At 38.9% G+C, this 18,070-nt stretch overlaps 1 protein-coding gene across 5 annotated transcripts in view; it reads right to left on the minus strand.

The window, feature by feature from the left end:
• DIAPH2 (diaphanous related formin 2) overlaps nucleotides 1–18,070 on the minus strand; it is a 968,993-nt gene that overhangs the window by 232,131 nt on the left and 718,792 nt on the right. For all 5 annotated transcript variants that reach the window (XM_070291115.1, XM_070291113.1, XM_070291114.1 and 2 more), the window contains one exon: nucleotides 3,456–3,619. In XM_070291115.1, coding sequence (XP_070147216.1) covers nucleotides 3,456–3,619 — 164 coding nt within the window. The remainder of the gene's footprint in view (nucleotides 1–3,455; nucleotides 3,620–18,070) is intronic.

Here is an 18,070-nt window from a genome sequence, read left to right on the forward strand (position 1 = left end):
AATATTCTATTCAAAATATCTCGAAAGAAAAAAGACTGTGCAGTCAACTTCTGAACTAGTAGAATGACTGAAGCATAAAGGAGAATAAGCAAGAGATGTTTCAATATTGTATAAACATGGAATTCAGTTTTCTTCTACAAAATATTCAACTTAATTTTAGGTGTTATTAATTAACCTTGCCTGTATTAATAAGTAGTTTTCAAAACTTTCCTGCTCTCAGAGAAGCTAGCTAGAGAGTCTTAATTCTGAACTTAGAAATGTTTCCAATTACACATATCCTTATGTCAATATATAGGACATGCAACTGAACATCTAGAATACCCTTATTAGTTGAGTAATATATAATAGGAATGCTATCAATAATTTATAGAGCAACATCTCATAGATATTATCCAATTGTGCTTTCATTCATTTCAATGTCATTATTTTGAAAAAGGTCTTAGTCCATAATGTCCAACCCTTTATGTTTATTTCCATTTGTACCATCCTTTAGAAGCTATCTCTTTCAGGAAGACTTTTTTTTTGGTCTCTGCATTTTGTTTATGCTATACATGCCAAATAGATCTCACAAGATGAAACTCTGAGCTCATTTGAAAGTAATTTTTGGTAGCACATGAATCAGAACTCTTATTTTCTTGTCAGCACTACTGGTATTTTATTGTTCCCATCTATAGTCCAATATGCTTTGAAGTGCCGAGAACCCTAAGGCCAAACACACAAAGCACTAAGAAAATGGGAACTTTCGGCGATGACAACTTTGGCCTCTCTTTCAGGGCTATTCCCTCCCCTGGGAGAGTAAAATCACTTCAAGTGCACTATGAAGCAGGGCCATGATGAGCACAGATGATTGACAGAAGTTGGTGATGTTGATTTAGGAGTCTTCAGCTTATAGGTCAGGTGTAAAACCCTTAAACCTGCTTGTCAAAGTCAGCTTGTCAAAGTCCTATGGATTTTTCCAGACTGCCTAAATGTCACTTTTTCTTTGACGGCTTCTCTGGGCAGCTCTGGCAGGGTTAGGCAGCTCCTCTTTTGTATTATTATAGCACCCTGATATATTCCTATAGCAGCACTTATCAAACTATATCGCATTTGTCCATCTCCGTCCACTCATGGACAGAGAGAAACCATTCTCTTCCTTTCATCTCTGGACTAGAGCATTGCCAAAATCAAGCTGGCTCTCAACAAGTAATAATTGAATGGATGGGCAAAGAAAGACCAGTAATTCTCTCCATCTTCACAGATTAGGTTATGAAGGGTTCTCACATCGTGGTGAGGAAGACATGGAAGGAATTATCACCCATATTTTTATAAATGAGGAAACCCCAGAGATGTTATATGACAAATCCATCCTCAAAACAGCTAAAAAGTTGCATACCTAATTTTCATGCCAGTAAGTTGACAAGGATTTGTAAATAGAAGTAGTAGTATTCAGTAGTACAGATGGCAATGGCTGACAAAAGATACCGTGTCGGAGCAGTCACCTGTTATGAAAGCTCCCAAACTCTTAGCAGGTTCTCAAGAAGGCAACTTCCATGCACACAAAACCAGACTTCAGGTATTTACAACAAGAATGATTTGTGACAAATAAATCATTTCCCTGTATTCAAACTATACCCACAGTGAAGCCAGGAGACAAAGAGACATAACCTGTTTATGTATGTAATACAAATGTCTCTCTCTCAAAGTCCCACCATGAATCATAGACTCTAAAAAGAAAGAAGTTCTTAGAGATCAGTAGTGTAATTCTGTCATTTCCTAACTAGCAAACTAGCTAGAAAGATAAATGACTTAACCTAACCAAATAGCTTATTTGTGAGAGCACCAGGACATACAATTAGTTCTTCTTATCATTAATATCCTTAGCTTCTGAAAATTATTATTGAGAGATAATATAACTATAGCTCTTAGGAACTCTTCTAAGCAACTGGATAATAAGACTAAACATAGGCTGTCACAGAAGAATTGTCCTTAAATAAATGTTGCAACATGAGAGAAGTACAGCAAATTTTACTCTGTGTCCATGTATTGGGGAGGTGAGGGGCACATAATATGACAAGCAGTGTTGTTGGATCCCGTTCATATTAAAGCAAAATCCTTTCTCATAGAGATTGACAATGTTAATTACATTTGTTTATCTCTTTATTCACCCACAGACATTGATGCTACGCAAACAATTATTTGATTTCTCTTTTCCATGTGTCAATTAAGTGTGTTTACTAGTCCCCAGTCCTTTTAACAGATTTTTTATTCTTTTCAAAAATAATTCAAGTAGTTATAACCTGAGTGTGTTCCTATGTTCATGTCATATTTACAACTTCAAAGTTTTGAAAAAAATAACTCTAACAATAGAATACATTTTACTACTAAAAAATAAAACATGCATGCCTATTAAGTGGCAAAGAACAAAGGTCAAACTAAGCTAATATTCTCCATAAAAAATAAGACAAATGATCATATTTATGAAAGTTTTTCGTTTAGCTTCTATTACCAAAGCTGGGGTGTACCCTGGGTCACATGTCCTAAATCAGCAGATGAAAGCAAATGTTTTCTACAAGTATGTTTGTAGCTTATAGACTGTGTAAATGACACCAAAATCAAAGTATTTAATGGGGCCAACACCATCAATTAAAAGAGAGAGCCTTATTTAGCAAATAATTGCTTTGAGGATAGAAACATACCTCAAACTTCAATGAATTAGTTTGTTGACAGATCTTCCTGCTGGGCATAATTGCTAGAATTCCTCCTTTAAAAAATGGACTTGTTCAATACAACTATTGTGCACCTCTTTATGTTATGATCATAAAGATCACAGAGACTGTGCTTTACCATGCCTTCACTGAATGTAAAGAAGTATTGCCACAGCATTTATACAACAAAGTTTTTGCTTTCCTCTAGCATCATAACTGGCACCCTGATGATCTACCTCCAATTAATGCTAATATTTACCATTTCCCCCAAGAGTTACATTTTGAAGAAGGAGAGCCCACATTCTTAAAGAAACTTTAGGTATTCCAGGCGATTTATATCGTCCAATTTAGAATCAATTTCTCATCTAGACTATGAAAGAAACTAGTTCATCAATCACAGCATTTTAATACATTGAGTAAAAAAGGATTTTAGATGTTAATTTTTAAGCTAGGTCAAATTATAATATTATGCTATTTAAAGAATCAGGGTCATTTGAGTATCAACTCATTCATTTTATATAAAATTCCAGCAGGAAAATTCCCATGTGTGCCTAAAGTTGAAGATAATTCATTTAGGTTCCCATTATACGGTAAGCCAGCCAACAATTTTTATCCATGTCACAGGGATAAAATATCTGTCAATTCCTGTTAAAGGGCTCTAACATGAAATCAATGTTGTCATAGGTACATAAAATAAAATTCTTATGGAAGAAACCACTTAAAAACCAAAGCAACAAGCCTTGCAAGACTTTAAGATATATTACTCACCAGGAACAAAGTTCGAAAGTTGTTGAGATCACCAAAGAATTCTTCTATGCTCACAGTCTTAGAGTCAAAAATAAAGTATTCTCCAAGATTCTCATAGAGCTTTACCATGTTGTTGTGCATGGTGAATAGTTTTTCATACTGGTCTCTGGCACTCTTCGCAAAGCTGTAGCTTTCTGTTAAGGAACATGATCCACATAGTACCTTAAAGGCAGTCATTAGATGTTAAGATTGAATTATACCATCATTTCTGTAAATACTTCTGCATTACTTTGCTAAGATTACCAGGACAAAACACCATAGACTGAGTAACTTAACAGAAATGCATTTTCTCATTGTTTCTTCAATATTGGAGAGCAATCCAATATTAAGCTGTCAGTGAATCTGTTCTCTTCTGTGACTTCTCTCCTTGGCTTGCAGATGACGGCCTTCTTTCTGTGTCCTTACCTGGTGGTCCCTCTGTCCTTGCTGCATGTGTCCTAATCTCTTCTTAACAGGACGATAGTTATATTATATTAGGGCCCACCCTAAGGACCTCATTTTAACTAACTTACCTCTCTATATGTCCTATTTCCAAATACAGTCACATTTGGAAGTTTTGAGGGTAAGGGCTTCAACATATGAATTTGGAGTGGGTGGGGCACAATTCAGCCCATGACAACTTGCTGGAGTCAATACATCGTTTAGTGTGCTTTGAAAATCTACAAATGAGGCACAACTATTTAAGGTATAACCACGAACATGTTTGCTAAGTGAAAGCACAGAAGTATAAACATCAGAAAGCTGCCTCATATCTTTTTATGAACTAGATAAGGTAAAAGGAAATAGCAACAAAAACTTAGGGGGAAAGTATGCACTTTCTGTGTTAAATAAATACACATTCTGTACAGGTAAAGAGGTTTCAGTGAATTCTGTATATAGGTTATGTATCTGTATGTGTGTGTATATACATATACATATATCCCATATGAGGAGGGGGAAGGAAAGGGAGAGAAAGATGGGAGAAGAGGAAGAACTATGGAGAGAAAGGGAGAAGAAGGGAGGGGAGAGAGGGGGAGAGAGACATTCTACTGTATTTCTAGAACCTTAATCACCCAAATGACTTTTGAGAACCTAAAATGCTGCTTGTTGAGCCTGAGCCCAGGGCCCTGAGGATTATAATTCTAATGTTCCCAGATGCTGCTGCAACTGCCAGCAGTATATAACCCAGTAGGACCATATGAGACCTTCCCAAAACAGACCCCTTACCCCATTCTCTGCTTTAGATCCTCTCTGAAGCACCTAGATAATAGTATCTGTTGCCCATTTGCTAAGTTGTTTTACAAATGCTAAAAACCCCACCAAATGGAAGATATTTAACTACTTGATGACCTTGTGCACTTAGCCCCCAGGTCTACTGGCGTCTAAGGATTGGTGACATTAACCCTTGTGATACCACCCTGTTACTTCACCATTAACCAACCAAGAGAATAGTACATGAGCTGATCACATACCCTGAGACACCTCCCCCCCCCAAAATCAGGCTTTAGAAATGCTTTGCTAAAAAACCCTTCAGGGAGTTTGAGGGTGTTAAGAACAAGCCACCCAGACCCTTTCTCCTTGCCTGGCGCCTATAATACTAATAACTGCTACGTGTCCTTCACCATAACCTGGTGTCAGTAGATTGGCTTTACTGCGTGCAGGCCAGTGGACCCAAATTTGGTTCAGTAATACCAGGACTACATTTACAGCAGTATATTTCAGAAAAGTATTTGTTTTAAAATTAATTACATCACTGCTTTAAAACTTTTTATCATAAAAGTCATAACAACAACCACTACTACCAAAGCATAAAAGGAACCAGCTATGTAAACGGGTAAATCATCGAAAAAGCAAGAGAGTTCCAGAAAAACATCTATGCCAAAGCTTTTGACTATGTGGATCAAAACAAACTGTGGAAAATTCTGGAAGAGATGGGAATACCAGACCACCTGACCTGCCTCTTGAGAAACCTATATGCAGGTCAGGAAGCAACAGTTCGAACTGGACATGGAACAACAGACTGGTTCCAAACAGGAAAAGGAGTACGTCAACGCTGTATATTGTCACCCTGCTTATTTAACTTATATGCAGAGTACATCATGAGAAATGCTGGGCTGGAGAAAGCACAGCTGGAATCAAGATTGCCGGGAGAAATATCAATAACCTCAGATATGCAGATGACACCACCCTTATGGCAGAAAGTGAAGAAGACCTAAAAAGCCTCTTGATGAAAGTGAAAGAGGACAGCGAAAAAGTTGGCTTAAAGCTCAACATTCAGAAAACGAAGATCATGGCATCTGGTCCCATCACTTAATGGGAAATAGATGGGGAAACAGTGGAAACAGTGTCAGACTTTGTTTTTCTGGGCTCCAAAATCACTGCAGATGGTGACTGCAGCCATGAAATTAAAAGATGCTTACTCCTTGGAAGGAAAGTTATGACCAACCTAGACAGCATATTAAAAAGCAGAGACAGGACTTTGTCAACAAAGGTCCGTCTAGTTAAGGCTATAGTTTTTCCAGTTGTCATGTATAAATGTGAGAGTTGGACTATAAAGAAAGCTGAGCTCAGAAGAATTGATGCTTTTGAAGTGTGGTGTTGGAGAAGACTTTTGAGAGTCCCTTGGACTGCAAGGAGATCCAGCCAGTCCATCCTAAGGGAGAGCAGTCCTGGGTGTTCGTTGGAAGGAATGATGTTGAAGCTGAAACTCCAATCCTTTGGCCACCTGATGCAAAGAGCTGACTCATTTGAATAGACCCAGAAGTTGGGGAAGATTGAAGGCAGGAGAAGGGGACGACAGAGGATGAGATGGTTAGATGGCATTAGCAACTCAGTGGACATAAGTTTGGGTAAACTCAGGGAGTTGATGATGCCAGGGAGGCCTGGTGTGCTACAGTTCACGGGGTCCCAATGAGTCAGACACGACTGAGTGACTGAACTGAACTGAACTGAAATGTATCTCATTATGTATATATTTATAGAAAGCAATCATCAACTTTATTCCTGATTATAGAAGATATATAGAAAATCACCTCTTTAGGTGACTCAGAAATATATAAACAAAAGTAAACTAAAATTTCTAACAAATAAGCGTTGTGAACACTTTGGAGCATTTCCTTATGGTCTTTCTTCTATGGCTAAAAGCTTTTGAATGTTAATTGATAAGGATGCTTCAGAGAAAGGTAAGTGGACTAACCACGAAAAATACAAAAGAAACCAAATATACCTTTCACAATTAAAGTTAAGTCTATTAAAAATCAATAATCATCACAGAAGCAAAATGTCTTAAAATGTAAAGGCATTAGACTGCGTGGTATGTGTGCTAAGTCGCTTCAGTTGTGTCCAGCTCTTTGCAGCCCCATGACTGTAGCCCACCAGGTGGCTCTGTCCATGGGATTCTCCAGTGAGGAATACTGGAGCGGGTTGCCATGTCTCCTGCATGGGATGTTCCTGATCCAGGAATCAAAGCCGCATCTCTTACATCCTGTGTTGGCAGGCAGGTTCTTTACCACTAGTGCCACCTGGGAAGCCCATCACTATGACTTGTTAAAAAAGAATAACAGTACAGTTTTGGGTGTGCTATTTTAAGATCCACTACAGGGTCTGGAAAAGACCCTGATGCTGGCAAAGACAGAAGGCAAGAGGAAAAGGAGACGACAGAGGATGAGATGGTTGGATGGCATTACCAACTCAATGGACCTGAGTTTGAGCAAGCTCTGAGAGATGGTGAAGGACAGGGAAGCCTGGTGTGCTACAGTCCAAGGGGTTGCAAGGAGTTGGACACAACTGAGCAACTGAACAACAACAACAACAACAGGGTTGGGAAGATCCCCTGCAGGAGAACATGGCAACCCACTCCAGTATTTTTGCTTAGAGAATCCCATGGACAGAGGAGCCTGGTAGGCTATAGTCAGGTGACGCAAGAGTCGGACATGACTGAAGCGACCTAGTACGTATACATTCGTGCGCACATGAACAGTGTAGTCACATTTTGTGATAGTATTATTTTATCAGGTACTGATAACTGTGTCTTTTTGAAATGCTGGATTTTATAAAATTTTCTGAATTCTTCAGTGTGTTTTATTACAACCTGGGGCCAAATTTATTTTCCATGGGAACACAGCTCTAGTTTCGCAATGGAAGTCAGTAGGGAAATCAGACTATTTCTGGAAAATTACTTTGCAGCTGACATTTAAGGGATGTAGCAGGATTTTAAAAGTGAGATGCCCCCCTTCCTAGGTTCCTTCTTATGCTACTTAAATTTTAGCATTCATATTAGCTACACGTCAACCTCTTCCTTGCTAAAGAGTCATGTTAAATATTTCAATCCTCAAGTCCATTTTGCTGTCAATATACCTGGAAGAATTAATGCATTTCTGACTTACTCTCCTTTCTTTTTACCAACAAAAGAGTTGCATGTAATGCTACCTGATTTTCCCTCTGAGAATATCATATTTGTTTGATTTTTAAGAGTGTTGGAACATCCTGTTTGAGAGCTACAGAAATAAGACAGTTCTCTTTATTCCTTGCCACAGAATGAAAGTGCAATTTTTGTTCTTTAGTCTCTCTTACCTAAATAAAACAGACTCATGCCAGACTTGGTAAGAACACCCGCTTTGCAAAGGTCACTTACTTACATCCTGTTTGCAGCAAGGTACTAAACCATGTGTACTTCAGAAGGCTCAACATCTGTACAACATGAAGAAAAAGCTAAAGATTAACAAAAAGGCAAAAAACTACACTTCCCATTTATCATAACACAATTTTCTGCCAGCTAAAATATGCCCATGTGGTGATACACATTTCACAAATTTGTTCTCCTAGAAGAAAAACTGACTTCAGAAATTCTTCAGAAATTCTGTCTGTATACCAAAGTGAGAAAATTTGAAAAATTCTGGGAAAGCTGCAGCTTAGAATTAATAACTGGAGAGCAGCCCAATTTCCAAGCCCTTCACTTCTCTTCACAGTGATTACTTTGTAAAAGGGATGGAGGGCATGAGTCAGTACTGAAATCTTTCACAATCACAACCCTGTCACCAAATCCTACTTGGGATTCTACAGATGAAAAAGAACTAGACACCATCATTTCTTTCCACTTCTTTATTTTCAGTCATTTTTAAAATTTTCTCTTTTTTTGAGCAGCTACTAGATACAAGATACTGGTTAGTATTCTGCTAAGCACTGTGCTCCATACAATGATCATTAAAACCTAATCCAGACCCCAAAGCAGTTTATAATCTAACATTACAAACAATTCTACTTATTAGTTTGCATTTGTTGCTATTTACAATACACTATGTTCCACATTCTTCAAACCACCTTATCAAAAAGGCAGAGAAATACCACTATTTCAATTTTTAGAGTTGTGAAAAGTAGATAAAAGGCACTCATTTTATCAACGAAACTGTAAACATAATAAATTACATTCCCTACCCCCCCCCAAAAAGGCACTCATCCACCTAAGGTTAGAATGCAGTGAATATACCATCTCAAAACATGTCTCCTTGGCATAGATTATTTTGAGCTGATTGAGAAAGAGCAGACAGAGGAAAAGCTCTGAAAAGAATAAAAGTTACCCCTTTGAAAGGGAAATTTCCACTTATAAAGGAAATCTCCACTGGTTAAGGATGTGTTCCTCTGTGGACCAGGAAGAGAAAGTTCAAGTGAAAGTCACTCAGCATTAGAGGACCCTGAGGGCTTGGTCCTGAGTCCTCTGGCTGTAGTCTACCTAACTGACCTCAGCAATTCTCATAACTTGAAATACCATCTACACTGATGACTCCCTATTATACCTGTAGCCCCAGTCTCTCCTCTGAGATACTTCTATAATCAACTGCCTGCTCGTCATCTCTACCTTTTATTTTTCATGGACTCTATTGGTGTCTTAAATCCTCTCCTGAAAAGCCTCTGTTGTTTCCCATGATACTTGTAACAAAATCTAATTTCATTCTCGAGCTTTATGAGGATCTACATGATCTGGTTTTTACCCACCGCTGCAACCTAATCTCATCTCATTCTCCCTCTTAAGCGATATCCCCAGACTCATTAACCTTCTTTCTCTTCTTTGTGCTTAGCAAGTTCTCATACCCAACCCAGGGCCCTTGCACTTGCTCCTCTTTCTGCTCAGAATGTTTCTTTTTCACCAGGTCATTCAACTTCAGCTCAATCATCACCTCCTCAGAGATGCTTTTCCCAACCTTCCAATATGAAATGTCCACTCTCATCACTATTGCTTTGGCCTATTTTATTTCATTCTGAGTCAGATCGTATCACTATGTGACATTCTCATTTATATTTGTTTACCTGTTCATTGCCAATTTTCCTCACTTAAAAATATAGCTGAAGAGAGTAGACCATGTCTGTCTTGTTGACCACTGCCTCTCTGAAAACAGCTCTTTTCTGTTTGCGCATTTCTGTTCTCCTCTAAAAGAACCTAACTACAGGAATGAGATCACTAGGTAATTTAACCTAACTCCTAATTCATGCTCTCCTGAATGCACACCACATCTTGCCTAACCTGTTGGTTCTTTTCCTAGATAAAAAGAAGTGAGAATGAAGAATTAAGTAGTTATAGAAGGACTAGCTCTCTACCCTCAACTGCTCCATTAGTTATCCTGCTGGCAGATCATGCAGGCAGGACACCATCTGAAGAGAGACTCAACCAGTCTGCACACGATGGAGAATGATGCAGAATCCAACTGCCTGCCTTGATTATTCACTGAGATTCTTCCTCCTTTTCCCCTTTTAAAACTGTCATGGGCATATACACACTACCGTGTATAAAACAGCTAGCTAGTGGGAACTTGCTATATAACACAAAGAGCTCAGCCTGGTGCTCTCTGACATCCTAGAGGGGAGGGGAAAGAGGTTCAACAGGGAGGCTATATACATATATACATATATATATATATATATATATATACACACACACACACACACACACACACACACACACACACATACATATGGCTGAGTGCCGAGGAATTGATGACTTCGAACTGTGGTGCTAGAGAAGATTCTTGAGAGTCCCTTGGACAGCCTTTGGACCAGAGAAGTTCCAGCCCCTTTTCCTCTTACCTCTCTCCTCCCTACCTTCTCATTTAACCCAAGAGCATACAGATAATTCCTTGGACTGCCAGGGGATCAAAGCAGTTAATCTTAAAGGAAAAAAACCCTGAATATTCATTGGAAGGACTGGTGCTGAAGAGAAAGCTTCAATATTTTTGGCCCCTGCTGCTGAAGTCGGATGTCAAAAGCCGAATCACTGGAAAAGACCCTGATGCTGGGAAAGATTGAGGGCAGGAGGAGACGGGGGAGACAGTGGATGAGATGGTTGGATGGCATCACTGACTCAATTAATGGACATGATTTTGAGCAAATTCAGGGAGATACTGAACGACAGGTAAGTCTGGTGTGCTGTAGTTTATGGAGTCACAAAGAGTCGGGCACAACTTATCAACTGAAAAACAATGAGTGATTCAGGCTTCCTAGGTGGTGCAGTGGTAAAGAATCTGCCTGCCAATGTAGGAGAGGCAAGAGAGAAAAGTTTGTTGCCTGGGCCAGGGAGATCCCCTGGAGTAGGAAATGGTAACCCACTACCATATTCTTGCCTGGAAAACCCCAAGGACAGAGGAGTCTGGCAGGCTCGTGTCCATGTCAAAAAGACTCAGATGTGACTGAACACACAGTATAGCATGGCTGATTCAGGTAATTGTACAGCAGAGACCAACACAACAATGTAAGGCAATTACCTTCCAATTAAAAAAAAAAAAAACAACTGTCACTGCCAAGGTGAATCTCGGGAGATGGTCTTGGGACATGAGTCCACCTTCTTCCCAGAGTGCCAGCTTTTCTGATTAAAGCACCTCTCCTTTCTATTGACATTTGCCTCATGATTATTGAGTTTGGAGTGGCGAACAGCCAAACCTTAAGTTTGGTAACATCACCAGCCCTTAAAATGGTGTTTGATACATAGCAGAAATAGTAGCAGTGACAGAATAACCAAAATCAATAACAATAGTAAAAAAGATCATTATACCTAATCTTTTCTTAAAAAATATACTCTGTGGGAATCATTGTGAACACTTCCCATCAGTTCAGTTCAGTGGCTCAGTCATGTCCAACTCTTTGCGACCCCATGGACTGCAGCACGCCAGGCCTCCCTATCCATCAACAACTTCTGGAGCTTGCTCAAACTCATGTCCATCGAGTCGGTGATGCCATCCAATCGCCTCATCCTCTGTTGTCCCCTTCTCCTGCCTTTAATCTTTTCCAGCATCAGGGTCTTTTCCAATGAGTCAGTTCTTCACATTAGACTACCAAAGTATTGGAGTTTCAGCTACAGCATCAGTCCATCCAATGAATATTCAGGACTGATTTCCTTTAGGATGGACTGGTTAGATCTCCTTGCAGCCCAAGGGACTCTCAAGAGTCTTCTCCAACACCAAAGTTCAAAAGTATCAATTCTTCAGTGCTCAGGTTTCTTTATAGTTCAACTCTCACATCCATACATGACTACTAGAAAAACCACAACTTTGACTGGACAGACTTTTGTTGGCAGAGTAATGTCTGTGCTTTTTAATATGCTGTCTAGGTTGGTCATAACTTTTTTCCAAGGAGCAAGGGTCTTTCAATTTCATGGCTGCAGTCACCATCTGCAGTGATTTTGGAGCACATGAAAATAAAGTCAACCACTGTTTCCATTGTTTCCCCATCTATTTGCCATGAAGTGATGGGACCAGATGCCATGATCTTAATTTTCTGAATGCTGAATTTTAAGCCAACTTTTTCACTCTCTTCTTTCACTTTCATCAAGAGTCTTTAGTTCTTTGCTTTCTGCCATAAGGGTGGTGTCATCTGCATATCTAAGGTTATTGATATTTTTCCTGGCAATCTTGATTCCAGCTTGTGCTTCTTCCAGTCCAGCATTTCTCATGAAGTACTCTGCATTTAAGTTAAATGAGCAGGGTGACAATATGCAGCCTTGATGTATTCCTTTCTCAATTTGGAACCAGGCTGTTGTTCCACGTCCAGTTCTAACTGTTGCTTCTTGACTTGCATACAGATTTCTCAGGAGGCAGGTCAGGTGGTCTGGTATTCCCATCTCTCTCAGAATTTTCCACCGTTTATTGTGATCCACACAGCCAAAGGCTTTGGCATAGTCAATAAAGCAGAAGTAGATGTTTTTCTGGAACTCTCTTGCTTTCTCCATGATCCAGTGGATGTTGGCAATTTGAACTCTGGTTCCTCTGCCTTTTTTAAATCCATCTTGAGCATCTGGAATTTCACAGTTCATGTACTCTTGAAGCCAGTCTTGGAGAATTTTGAGCATTACTTTGCTAGCGTGTGAGATGAATGCAATTCTGTGGTATTTTGAGCATTCTTTGGCATTGCCTTTCTTTGGGATTGGAATGAAAACTGACCTTTTCCAGTCCTGTGGCTATTGCTGAGTTTTCCAAATTTGCTGGCATATTGAGTGCAACACTTTCACAGCGTCATCTTTTAGGATTTGAAATAGCTCAACTGGAATTTCATCATCTCCACTAGTTTTGTTCAAAGTGATGCTGCCTAAGGCCCTCTTGACTTCACATTCCAGGATGTCTGGCTCTATGTGAGTGTTCACACCACTGTGTTTATCGGGGTCATGAAGATCTTTTTTGTACAGTTCTTCTGTGTATTTTTGCCACCTCTTCTTAATATCTTCTGCTTCTGTTAGGACCATATAATTTCTGTTCTTTATTGAGCCCATCTTTGCATGAATGTTCCCTTGGTATCTCTAATTTTCTTGAAGAGATCTCTAGTCTTTCCCAATCTATTGTTCTCCTCTATTTCTTTTCACTGATTACTGAACAAGGCTTTCTTATCTCTCCTTGCTATTCTTTGGAACTCTGCATTAAAATGTGTATATCTTTCCTTTTTTCCTTTGCTTTCTGCTTATCTTCTTTTCACAGCTATTTGCAAGGCCTCCTGAGACAATCATTTTGCCTTTTTGCATTTCTTTTTCTTTGTGATGGTCTTGATCACTGCCTCCTCTACAATATCACAAACCTCCATCCATAGTTCTTCAGGCACTCTATCAGATCTAAGCCCTTGAATCTATTTGTCACTTCTACTGTATAATTATAATGGATTTGATTTAGGTCATATCTGACTGGTCTACTAGTTTTCCCTATTTCTTCAATTTAAGTCTGAATTTGGCAATAAGGAGTTCATGATCTGAGACACAGTCAGCTCCCAGTCTTGTTTTTGTTGACTGTATAGAACTTATCCATCTTTGGCTGCAAACAATATAATCAATCTGATTTCTTCCCTGACAGCTCAGTTGGTAAGGAATCTGCCGGCAGTGCAGGAGACCCCAATTTTATTCCTGGTTCAGGAAGATCTGCCGGAGAAGGGATAGTCTACCCACTCCATTGTTCTTGGGCTTCCATGTGGATCAGCTGATAAAGAATCTGCCTGCAGTGCTGGAGACCATGCTTCAATCCCTGGGTTGAGAAGATCCCTTAGAGAAAGGAAAGGCTACCCCACTCTAGTATTCTCGCCTGGAGAATTACATGGACTGTATAGTATGGGGTTGCAAAGAGTTGGACACAACTAAGTGACTTTCACACTTTCATGGATTCATGAAATTTCATGCATTCTTCATAACTGCTTTCTGAATTAAGAATTTACTCCAGGTCATACAGCTGGTAAGTCCCAGTAATGAGAGCCAACTGAGAATGGATCCATATCTCATATTCTTAACTGCTATGCCATACAGTTTCTCAAGAAACATTTGATGAAAGAGTAAAGTCTCATTATAATACCAAATTGGAAGAAGAGCCATGGAGTTGGTTTGGGTACTTAGGAAACTAAAACCCTTCTTATAAATCTTAAGATAAAACAATAACAAACCTTATTTATAGAGAATACTTTAATAGTAATATTTTTGAAGACTTGATAAAAAATTTAATCTCATCTATTTTCATCAATCTTGACATTTAAATTCATTTTTGAAGGTAGGCTTCAACCTAGATGTCAATCTACAGATAAATGGATAAAGAAGATGTGGTATACATATACAAAGGAATATTACTCAGCCATAAAACAGAAGGACTTTGAGGCAGTCCTAGTGAGGTGAATGAACCTAGAGACCATTATACTGAGTGAAATAAGTGAGAGAAAGAGAAAAACCAATATCATATATTAATGCATATATATGAAATCTAGAAAACTGGTATTGCTGAACCTATTTACGGTGAAGGAATGGGGACACAGATATAGAGAATACATTTGTGGACACAGTGGGAGAAGGAGAGGGAGGGACAAGTGGAGAAAGTAGCACTGACATATATACATTATAACGTGTAAAATATAGACAGCTGGCAAGAAGATGCTGTGAAACACAGGGAGCCCAGCCTGGTGCTCTGTGATGACCTAGAGGGGTGGGATGAGGGGAAGGGAAGGAGGCTGAAGAGGGAGGGGATATATATATATATATAATTATGGCTGATTCATGTTGTTGTACAGCAGAAACTAATACAACATTGTAAAAAAATTTTCCTCCAATTAAAAATTTTAAAATTGAATATTTTTTAAAAAGTGAGGCTTCAATCATTTTGATTTTATTTTAAAGCTGTATATAATAGAGAATATGTTATTCATCAGTAGAATGTTGGCCTGATTAAGCTCTTTGTATATTTAGACCTAGATGTGGCCCTGGTAGATACTCAAATAGACAAAATTTTAACTTGGGCATTTTATTTATCTTCTATATTACAGAACAGAAATTGAGAATATGTTTTAAGGGAAATAAGCCTTAAAAGTTATCTTATGGGATGCTTGGTAGAGAAATAATTTCTTAGAAGATGCATTTTATGAAAGGCTATTTGGTGGCTCATGGGTTTTCATCCTAGATACTGAAACAACTTCTTATCATAGATATACAAGGCATCCTTATAGCTGCCAATAGATTTCTGTTCTATTTACAATATAAAGTGAGTATAATGGGATTGTACCTACAGATAAGGGGGATAGAGCAGAGATTTGAACTGAGCTGCTATTCCCCATTTGGGAATATTTAAGCTTGGCTATAGGAGAAGGCAATGGCACCCCACTCCAGTACTCTTGCCTGGAAAATCTCATGGACAGAGGAGCCTGGTGGGCTGCAGTCCATGGGGTCGTGAAGAGTCGGACATGACTGAGCGACTTCACTTTCCTTTTTCACTTTCATGCATTGGAGAAGGAAATGGCAACCCACTCCAGTGTTCTTGCCTGGAGAATCCCAGGGATGCGGGAGCCTGGTGGGCTGCCATCTATGGGGTCGCACAGAGTCAGACACAACTGAAGCAACTTAGCAGCAGCAGTAGCAGCAAGCTTGACTGTAAGAGAGACTTTAGAGAATATGTTGCAGACGCTTGTAATGGACATCTCTGGGCCAGGCAGCCTACCCTTAGCTGGGTTGTGACAGCATGGGATGAGAAGCCATGTTTGGTTGAAATAGAAAGGCCAGTTTGGCCACACTGTGTAAGTAACTCTAGAAGCTCTTCTGATGCCTTTTCTTGAGAAACTGTTGAAGAGAATGGTGAGAGCAGGAGGAAAAGACCATTTGCTCCTGAAAGCCCAGATTTTCGGGCCTTTGGTACCATAGGCGATGGTGATGGTAGCTGTCTTAGTATCAAAAAAAAGGGCACTTTGCTGAAGATGATTAGACTATTCTGGGATCAACATGTAGAGTGACCTCTTCCCATTTGCTTAAGCAAATTTGGGAGTCCTTAAAATATTAAGAGAGAAGAACCCTGGGAAAACAACGGACTTTCCAAGATAAACTTCAAAGATAGAGATAATGCACAGTACTTTAATATTTAAAAAATAGAGATAATTCATAATTCCCTGTGGCTCAGATGGTAAAGAATCTGTCTGCAATGCAGGAGACCTAGGTTCGATCCCTGGGTTGGGAAGATCCCCTGGAGAAGGGAAAGGCTACGCACTCCAGTATTCTTGCCTGGAGAATTCTGTGGACTGTATAGCCCATGGGGTTTCAAAGAGTTGGACACAACTGAGCGACTTTCACTTCACTTCACTTCACAGTAATTTATATACTAAAAGAAACATAATCTTAAAGTGGTAAAGTGGCATATCAAATGCATTACAAACTTATCAAATGTAAGCGGGAAAAGCAATTTAGAGAAGTTTTCCTTTTACTAGCTGACTTTTAAATTCCTTGTTCTACAAAGAAAAGCATTTCTGATTTTTCCAGGTTAGAAGTTATTTAAGACAACTGTGAACTAAAATTACATCATTTTCTCTGAGAAGTGTTTTTGCAGGTTTACAAACTAAAATGTGGTCAGCATTTTAAAAAGCTAGGAGATAAAATGTTAGCTTTTAAAATGTAACATTAATTTTAAACCATTTGATCTCAATCATGAATCTGGAAAAGTGACGTATTTTTATATTGACTTATTTTAAAATTTGACATAAGGAAGCAGTATTCACACAGTTACTTGGGTATTAGACACTATACAGAATTGTCTAAAGCTTTTATAATCTATGCTTTTGTGTGTCTACATATACAGATTTATATATTAGATTCCTCACTAACATAGTATTAGTATGGATCTAAAATTCAACTTAAAATAACTATAATTTGCCCATAGGCATGTATTCAAATAGGAAGTGAATTATTGTTTATACGTTTATATACATTATATACGAGCGATAGTCACTCAGTCATGTCCGACTCTTTGTGCCCCCGTGGACTGTAGCCCGCCAGGCTCCTCTGTCCATGGGATTCTCCAGGCAAGAATACTGGAGTGAGTTGCCATTTCCTTCTCCAACGTATATTATATATATTATATATAGTTTTTAACTATTTTCAGTAGCTATAACTATACTGATTGAAGGCAGGTGCTGTAACCCTTACCTTCTAAATGCCACAACAGCTGATGGGGTTCAGGACACTACCCCACAATATGGCACTGTGGCATATTGAATACTTTAAGCTGAAGGAATTTGAGAAAATAGAAATAGAAAGGTCAGTGAGTTTCCCCCTGCTCTTCTCCTGTGAAAAAGGTCAGAAAATCCCCACATGAGGAACGATTTTATCTCCAAGATGGAGGAATGACACCAAGAATAATCTGATGAATAGACCTTAGTCTCCCCAGTTCCTATGATTCATTTCCATTGCCCTATCATATCTTTCCATGACTTTCCACTCTTTATCAAAGCCAGCATAAAACCTCTCAGGTTTAACCATTTCTTTGGGTCATCTTTTACTAATGAAAGTTTCCATGCATGCCATGTAAAATTTACATTCAATAATTTATATGCTTTTTCCTGTTAATCTGTCTTTGTCAATCTTAATTTTCAGACTCAGCTAGGTAGGGACTTTATGAGGGTCAGGGTAAACTGTTACCTTGCTGCATCAAATACTAGGCAGAGAAAACTGTCATTTTACTTAATTTTGATGTGGAGAGTAATTGTTAATACATAAGACTTGTTCCATTAGAACTGGAATAAGCATTAGTAGAACACTGGGGACGAAGGAGTTTATGTACCTCATTGTGAACTGACTCAAATCAGTTCTTACAATTTCCATCTTCATAGGCGGTACATCACTT

Source organism: Ovis canadensis, chromosome X, assembly GCF_042477335.2.
Source record: "Ovis canadensis isolate MfBH-ARS-UI-01 breed Bighorn chromosome X, ARS-UI_OviCan_v2, whole genome shotgun sequence".
NCBI classification, from domain to species: domain Eukaryota; kingdom Metazoa; phylum Chordata; class Mammalia; order Artiodactyla; family Bovidae; genus Ovis; species Ovis canadensis.